The following is a 7,968-nucleotide window of genomic DNA, read 5'->3' on the forward strand; positions in this document are numbered from 1 at the left end:
GGAAAATGCTCTAATGTGAAAAACTATTGTCCGATGCGGGAAAATGTTAGAGCGAGAGTTGTATATAAAGAGTGAAGAAGCGGTCTTTAACTAAGATGTTGCAATCAAATATTTTGTGGCTTTTGGGAATGATCTGATTTGGCGTCTCTCCACACCCCAAAAAGGTGAAAGGCGAAAGAAAAACTCATTTTTTTTGTTTTCGCATTGTTTTCGTTATCTTAGCCAGGTTATTGCTGTCTTTTGCCAGCGACCTCATTATTGCTGGGGGCAATTTCCCATGGGCAACTGAAGATGGTAAATGAAAATTAAAGCTGTTCGCTCTACCGGAACGTGGTCTTTGCGTTGAAATGTATAAGTTTCGCAATCAGAATGCATTAAGAACAACGAGAATCGAGTACTTTTTGAATAACAAGAATTACCGCCAACTATCGATAACATGCAAATAATCGTATATCGGAATTAGTATAAATATATTAAATATTTTTGAATATTTGTTTGTATTAGGAGTGCAACAGGAACAGTCTAATGCCATTAATCTGTATGTTTTTAAAAAATATTGAAAAATAATTAACTATAAGTTATTAATTTATTCAGGATCCTAATTTTGTTTATGGTCACAGCTTTCTAATGAGTGACGATTCGATTTTATTGATAATGGATTTAATGATAATAGTAAACTTTTTATTTACAGTATTTTGCGTTTGTTTAATTATTTAGTTTGTTTTTTAAATTTTACCATGAACCAGCTTGAACCATTGCTAAGAGTCCCGCTCATGAAGGTGAACGGTTTATTTGGATTATCGTTCAACGGTCACACTGTACTATTACTTGCACTTTGCGAACGAACTGTCAAAACGTATCAGCTTTGTGTTTTTTGTTGTTGCTGCCGAACTGAAAAATTTCGAAAGAGTGACTAGAACTCTGTAATTTAAAGACTCGAGTATTGAACAAGTTTAGAGGTGAGTTGAACCGAATAACCCATTGAGTGCTTTGCTAATGCATAATTTACCTGCATCGCCTTCAGCCCTTCCCGCATTATGGACCGATTGCTACGTCTAGGCGGCGCCTTGCCTCAAGCCGCTCCCCCCACAGATGCCCCCGTTGTGGATACCGCCGAACAGGTTTACATTTCCTCATTGGCCCTGCTGAAAATGCTGAAGCACGGTCGAGCCGGTGTACCCATGGAGGTGATGGGTCTGATGTTGGGTGAATTCGTGGACGATTACACTGTCCAGGTCATCGATGTCTTTGCCATGCCACAGACAGGAACAGGCGTCAGTGTAGAGGCTGTGGATCCAGTATTTCAGGCCAAGATGTTGGACATGCTAAAGCAGACAGGTCGACCCGAAATGGTTGTCGGCTGGTATCACTCTCATCCTGGTTTCGGATGCTGGTTATCCGGAGTGGATATCAATACTCAGCAATCATTCGAAGCGCTCTCCGAACGGGCAGTGGCCGTTGTCGTTGATCCCATACAGTCAGTCAAGGGTAAGGTGGTGATTGATGCCTTCCGGTTAATCAATCCCAATATGCTGGTCCTGGGACAGGAGCCTCGTCAGACCACCTCGAATTTAGGCCATTTGCAAAAGCCTTCAGTGCAGGCTTTAATCCACGGTCTTAACCGCCACTATTACTCGATCAGCATCAACTATCGCAAAAATGAATTGGAGCAAAAGATGCTTCTGAATTTGCACAAAAAGTCCTGGAAGGATGGCCTCACACTCTCCGACTACAATGAGCATTGTGCGATCAATGAGAACACAGTGGCCGAGATGCTCGATTTGGCCAAAAACTATAACAAATCGCTCGAGGATGAGGAGAAAATGACACCAGAGCAATTGGCCATCAAGAATGTGGGCAAGCAGGATCCCAAGCGACATCTCGAGGAGAAGGTGGACAAAGTTATGCAGAATAATATTGTTCAATGCTTAGGCGCCATGTTGGATACCATAGTCTTTAAATGAGAAATAAATTTCTTAAATGCATTTGTATATCCTGTACCTCCCGATCCCGCAAATCATCTCCTTACCCATTCTTTAAGCTATTATCCCACATACGGAAGATAATAAACTAATTTTTATTTAAAAAATATTGGAAATACATATATCCAAATTTCTAGCTCCAAGAAAATATTTCATTTAGAGGTAAATCAAAAAGTGATAAGTATAAATTATTTTAAGGATCTCCTAAATAGAAACCCTTTACTTGATGGTTACCCAAGAGCGGTCAAAATAGGATGGCGCGTTTAAATTATATTACTACATATTGTCGTAGTCCATTCTAGAATGGTAATTCCATTCGCCAGGGATAGATAAGTGGAAATGCCCTCAATTCGTAGGATCTAGGACAGATTTTGAGGATAAAATGAGGATGGTGAAAATGGGTGCCAGCTATCAAAATTTCATCAGTTTTTTTACCTGTACAAAATCTTTTTCAGGTATCGAAATTTCAGAATTTTGTTTTCTGTAAAACTGCAGTAATTTCGATACCTGAAACCGATTTTCACCTCTTACAATCCCTGTGAAGAAAATTTTATTTATTTCGCTTATCGTGGATGGGCTAATCCTAACAAACTGACAGGCCCAATTCCTTAATAAAGAAAATATTCTTAATTCTAGAACCACTACAAATTGTAAAAAAAAAAAAAATGGTCCTTTGATATTTCGAATTCGGAATTATTTCAATTTACATAAAGTTAAAAGATTTTAGTCGCAACACTTTGGATTTAGATCCACCCCTATCTTAGGCTAAAATACAGGGTGGGCCCAAGGAGAGCCATCAATTATTTATTGGAGTTACCCTCTTAATATGCATGTATCGAACGTTTTATCTGTTAATTTTTTAACCTTTTTTTCAATAATTTTGAGGCCTATGTATACAGCCACACGTATGTATATATGTATGTATATATGTACATTTGGATGTACAATTTACAGTTATTTATGTATATTCATAGACACAGAAACTTAAGCAAGAGCAGGGGGGAGTGGTGATCGACTTCAAAACTACATCATTTTGTATTCCTCCCCCAACGACAGCTGTTCTGTGTCAATCCCGCTCATTCTAGTAACTTCTCAGTCCACATTTATGAATGAATATACATACATACATAAATACACACACATGGATACACATATGTATGTATGTACATACAGTGCATACATACATATGTAAAACTGCTAAAAAAAATACAAGAAGATGCAGATTGTAATAATAATCCTGTTGCGCGTCGTCCAATTCTCTATGGGAAAAAACCTTCTTTCCCAAATGCGACATAAAATATGCCAAATTTCCAAAAACCTTTTCTTTTGTTTTAATTTTTCCATCTACATATGTATATATGTACATAAATATGTACATGTATACATTTGTACTTATGTAACTGTACATCAAAAAGAACCGCCAATTGTTATTTTCTTCGTCATTACACATTCATTCATGAGTAATTCTATTCCCACCTCTCTCGTATTTATAGTGTTTTTTCCAGAATTCCCTTTTCTTTCGTTTGTTTCTTTTCGCAGGATTCTCCTTTGAGCACATCTTTCATGTCTTTGCGTCACGTACTCCATTTAGCAGCTGTTTGTTGACATGTATTTTGGCCTAAATGTCTTCAATCACCACATATTTCGCTCCCCCTTATCTCTTCTGCTGTATATAGAGGTTTTTGGAGTTAAGACTCATCGGCATTTTGTGTTAAATTAATCGTTTTTATTAAACATTTGGAAAAAGAATTGTAGATCTTTACTTATTTGCCTAAGTATAAGATATATATGTATGTATGTATGTAAAGTTAGCTTAAAATTAAGCGGCGGCGACAGCGGCGGCGGTAAATGCCGTCTCTCTCCCACTTCCACTCTGTCTTCTCTCCCTCTCTATCATCATCCGCTCCCGCTGCTTCGATTTTTCTGTCTTTGTTGTTGTTACCATTTTTCCAATTAAAGATGGCGGCCACTGCAGATGTCGATGACGAAGACGCAGAATTTAGGCGCGCTCACCGCGAATACGTCTGGCCAGCTGAATATCCTTAGGCATAATGGTGACACGCTTGGCATGAATGGCGCACAAATTGGTGTCCTCAAACAATCCTACCAGATAGGCCTCAGATGCTTCCTAAAACAGAAATAACAAAACGCAAAAAAAAACAAATTCAATATAAAATTACATGATTTCATGAAATGACAACCACCCCTCCCCCTCCCTCAGACCACAAAAATTTCCCCGCCCACCCACAATATAAATTCTCTTACCTGAAGAGCTCCGATGGCGGCAGACTGGAAACGCAAATCGGTCTTGAAATCTTGGGCAATTTCACGCACCAAACGCTGGAAGGGGAGTTTGCGAATCAGCAACTCGGTGGACTTCTGGTAACGACGAATCTCACGCAGAGCCACAGTTCCAGGGCGATAGCGATGGGGCTTCTTTACACCACCAGTGGATGGCGCACTTTTGCGAGCTGCTTTGGTGGCCAACTGTTTACGCGGGGCTTTGCCACCAGTCGATTTACGGGCAGTTTGCTTGGTACGAGCCATTTTTCAATTAAATTCACTAAACTTTTCACAAACCGAGAAAATTCGAGAGGATTGCTTTTCCAGACAACCGTACTGTACGAAAATATTTTGTTGAATGATAACGGGGGTGTCGGGTTGCGGTGGGGGCAAACTATCGATGGCACTATCGAGGTATCGAATATTTACATTTCTGCGCCACCATCGATATTTTTTATCCACTATCGATAGTGAACAAATACAACGCGATGGGGTTTTTCACATATGTATAGATGGCGGCATCTGCAATGTGGGAGATGAAAATACAATGGCCAAGAAACCACGCATTGCCAAATCTAAAGTTTGGCAATTCTTTAAAAGAATTATTGATGGTAACTTGGCAAAGTGTCGTTCATGTGGTAAGCTTTATAGGACAAGTGGAAATACCTCCAATTTGTTTGACCACCTTAATCATATACACCCAACACTGCGAATAAATGAATTTCCAACAACGGTTAACAAAATCGATAGATACGTAGGCGCGTTTTATGATTCTTCAAACAAGCGTAAAAAGAAGCTTGATGTGGCGTTTATGGAGTATATTTTAACAGATATGCGACCATTATCCTTTGATGAAGATGAAGAATTCATTAATTTTATAAAGCTCCTAGACCCACGATATAAGTTACCATCAACGAATGCTTTAAAAAATATGATGATACAAATGCAATTATTATGCATTTGTATTACTAGTTACTTGACTGTAACTTGCACTTGCATTTCAAAAACCCCATCGCGTTATATTTGTTCACTATCGATAGTGGATAAAAAATATCGATGGTGGCGCAGAAATGTAAATATTCGATACCTCGATAGTGCCATCGATAGTTTGCCAACTCTATCGATTAGGTTCCATTTATAATCGATTGTTTAGTTATAGTATATTGACATCTCTTTGCCGCTCATTTATTACTTTTTTTTATAACGGTGCTTTCCATTCATAATATCAAATTTTCTCATTATCTTTTGATTTTATATAAAATCTAAAAAATGGCCGATTTGCCTTATGCCACATGTCCATACAATAAAACTCATCGCATTTTGGTATTACGTATGCCACAACACGTACTTAAATGTCAAAAGAGCTACATGGGACCACCATTGAAGACTTGCAAATACAATGCGGCACATCGTGTCCTGGATATGGAGAGACATCTTACCGAATGCAGGGAATTTAAAAACTTCATGGATGTTGAGAATTATTGGCGATCGTTTGAGTGTCGGAAACCAAAAACCTCATACGATGAATAAAAACAGGAAACAATTTGATAGATTTGCAATCATTTTAATTATGATTAAGCTTAAATTTAAATAAACCCCAAACGCATACATAGTCTTATATGTATGTGTACATGTGCTAATATTAATTATTTTTGATTTTCTTTTAGTTAATTATTTGGTATTTACATACAAACAAAGTCATAAGAAGAACAGGCAAATTGACTCGATCTAAATAAATGAGGATTTCTATTCATTTTAAGGCCGGATACGCCACAACTTATATATACATATAATTTACACGAACACTATGAATTGCAGGCACTTGAACCAGGAAACAAAATGATTTGTACAATACAAAATACAAACAAATATTTTAAACACAGACACTTATATACAGATCTAGTGCTTAAGCTCTATGGGCACAAGGATAAGGATTATACCATTTCAGAGTCCGTATGATCCTCTGGATCAAGTAGCTTTCGCTTATCCTGAAAATCGGTAAGGGGACGTACTTTACCCAAATTAACGACAGGACTTTGTGTATACAAATAGATGGCATACGATACTACAGCGATGGCCAGTGCTGTATTCATATAGATGGGTATGGAGAAAAGGAAATAGCAAAGAATGGCCGTAAAAAGCAATTCCAAGGCGCTGGCAAATGTCTTCAGTATGGAGTTCATGTACTTTAAAAAGAAACTCGTGACTATGCCAATAGCAGCATTATTGACAATAATAATTATCACACTAAATCGCATAATGCTTATCAAATGTGGCGCACTGAAGGCATCCAACAATTCACCGCGTATTAGAAGTATTACTGCATTGCAGACAATCGAATCCAAGTACATGAAAACATTCTGAACGAAAATATTGACATCGGCTCCCTTATCCTTGAGCAGATATTCATTGTAGACGCCAGCCAGGCAAGAGAATATGGTTTGAGCCAATATAAACACAGCACTTAGACTGAAATCAAAGCCAGACATATTCTTGCCACCCCCCGAGGGCTGATTATGATGTGTTCCATTTGCTTTAGACATCTGTATAGCTGCCGCTTCGCTATCATCATTGGCATCGCTATAGAAGCTGCCAAAATTCACTTGTTTCAGCATGCAACCGAATGTAAGCAGAATCAATGATAACCATTGACGTTGGCTCAGATACTTTTTGAATATCATTTGAAAGAGAATACCAGTGACAACCACACGTAGCTGGAGTAGCAAATAATAGGTGGTGGGATCAAAGGTTGCGAGATTCACAAACGCAAGATTGTTGTAGAGGCAATAGAGAAAGGCTGGCACCATATAAAAGGCCAGTACCTGTCGATCCTTTTGCACATCTCTCACCAAAGAGCGAAGATTGTTTCTAAAAAAAAAAAAAAGATAAGTTATTTAGATTAAGGGATCCCTTTACCCTTCCTCTTTTACTTACTCCCTGCAATACAGACATATGGATACAATCAATTTAAAGACTTCCGTCAATAGCACGACTGTTACTGTATTATAGCTATAGGAGTTATTCGATTCCTGGGATGCCGTCACAAAGATTCCTACAATGAGATGAGAGTTTTAATTAATTGGGTTTAAGTGCCACTCTATGTTTTTGGCCACGTACCCTGCCCAATGAACAATGACATATACAGCAAAAATATGATAAAAGTCAATTTTGTTGGGAACAATTCTCGCCAATTAGTGCCAGACGAAGACATTGTTTCTTTTCCGTTTTTGCAGTCGTTCTGATAAACTTCCTATGCCGTTGGCAACTTCTCCGTTTGCTTCGCTTGCTCGACCCGCTATCAGTTCAGCTTTTGTATTTCTTATTATTTAGAATGTGGCAACAAGCGAAACTTAAAACATTTCTAGTTTGGTGATAAACAAATATAACTAGAACAGCTGACCAGTTAAATAGGGTGCAACCTGCAAAATAAGGGGCCACAAAATATACAGGGTAACGGCAAAATAATTGAATTAGAGATGAGCACAGGTCGTGTAATAAAAGTTGAATTAATGCCTATTCTTCAAAAGGATTTCAAACGCTCAACATTTTAATATCCAAGTCGTTTTAAATTTTGGAAAAGAAATTTGAATGTTATTTTAGACAAATGTACAAAAAGCTAAGTATATAATTTCGAATCAAGTGCTAAATTCATTTAATAAAATAATCGAGATAATTGAAAAAGACCTGTTTAAATAAATATAAT

General features: G+C 37.8%; 4 protein-coding genes across 4 annotated transcripts; 2 read left to right on the forward strand and 2 right to left on the reverse strand.

The window, feature by feature from the left end:
* Nucleotides 1–814: 814 nt before the first annotated feature.
* On the forward strand, nt 815–2,098 carry LOC6641631 (26S proteasome non-ATPase regulatory subunit 14). The gene is made up of 2 exons (XM_002064465.4): nt 815–959; nt 1,025–2,098. Exon 2 carries the CDS (start codon nt 1,038–1,040, stop codon nt 1,962–1,964), a length of 927 nt encoding a protein of 308 aa, XP_002064501.1. The 5' UTR covers nt 815–959; nt 1,025–1,037; the 3' UTR covers nt 1,965–2,098.
* Nucleotides 2,099–3,686: 1,588 nt separating this feature from the next.
* On the reverse strand, nt 3,687–4,632 carry LOC6641630 (histone H3.3A). Its single transcript, XM_002064464.4, has 2 exons — nt 4,248–4,632; nt 3,687–4,110 (listed from the first exon to the last, which is right to left on the reverse strand). Exons 1-2 carry the CDS (start codon nt 4,527–4,529, stop codon nt 3,982–3,984), a joined length of 411 nt encoding a protein of 136 aa, XP_002064500.1. The 5' UTR covers nt 4,530–4,632; the 3' UTR covers nt 3,687–3,981.
* Nucleotides 4,633–5,427: 795 nt separating this feature from the next.
* Nucleotides 5,428–5,890, forward strand: LOC6641715 (gametocyte-specific factor 1). The gene has a single exon (XM_002064463.3). The coding sequence runs from the start codon at nt 5,535–5,537 to the stop codon at nt 5,793–5,795; it is 261 nt and encodes an 86-aa protein (XP_002064499.1). The 5' UTR covers nt 5,428–5,534; the 3' UTR covers nt 5,796–5,890.
* A 98-nt stretch (nt 5,891–5,988) lies between these two features.
* Nucleotides 5,989–7,671, reverse strand: LOC6641714 (UDP-galactose transporter senju). The gene is made up of 3 exons (XM_002064462.4): nt 7,383–7,671; nt 7,200–7,317; nt 5,989–7,133 (listed from the first exon to the last, which is right to left on the reverse strand). Exons 1-3 carry the CDS (start codon nt 7,474–7,476, stop codon nt 6,200–6,202), a joined length of 1,146 nt encoding a protein of 381 aa, XP_002064498.1. The 5' UTR covers nt 7,477–7,671; the 3' UTR covers nt 5,989–6,199.
* Nucleotides 7,672–7,968: the final 297 nt, after the last annotated feature.

The sequence above is a fragment of the Drosophila willistoni genome, assembly GCF_018902025.1.
Source record: "Drosophila willistoni isolate 14030-0811.24 chromosome 2R unlocalized genomic scaffold, UCI_dwil_1.1 Seg200, whole genome shotgun sequence".
Lineage (NCBI taxonomy): Eukaryota > Metazoa > Arthropoda > Insecta > Diptera > Drosophilidae > Drosophila > Drosophila willistoni.

Excerpts from the sequence above, each read along its gene's own strand:
- LOC6641631 (XM_002064465.4), top strand. The coding sequence starts at position 1,038 with ATGGACCGATTGCTACGTCTAGGCGGCGCCTTGCCTCAAGCCGCTCCC.
- LOC6641630 (XM_002064464.4), bottom strand. The coding sequence starts at position 4,529 with ATGGCTCGTACCAAGCAAACTGCCCGTAAATCGACTGGTGGCAAAGCC. Across the intron at positions 4,111-4,247 it reads CCGCCATCGGAGCTCTTCAG|GAAGCATCTGAGGCCTATCT; the intron begins GTAAGAGAATTT and ends TTTCTGTTTTAG.
- LOC6641715 (XM_002064463.3), top strand. The coding sequence starts at position 5,535 with ATGGCCGATTTGCCTTATGCCACATGTCCATACAATAAAACTCATCGC.
- LOC6641714 (XM_002064462.4), bottom strand. The coding sequence starts at position 7,476 with ATGTCTTCGTCTGGCACTAATTGGCGAGAATTGTTCCCAACAAAATTG. Across the intron at positions 7,318-7,382 it reads GTCATTGTTCATTGGGCAGG|GAATCTTTGTGACGGCATCC; the intron begins GTACGTGGCCAA and ends ATCTCATTGTAG. Across the intron at positions 7,134-7,199 it reads ATATGTCTGTATTGCAGGGA|AAACAATCTTCGCTCTTTGG; the intron begins GTAAGTAAAAGA and ends TTTTTTTTTTAG.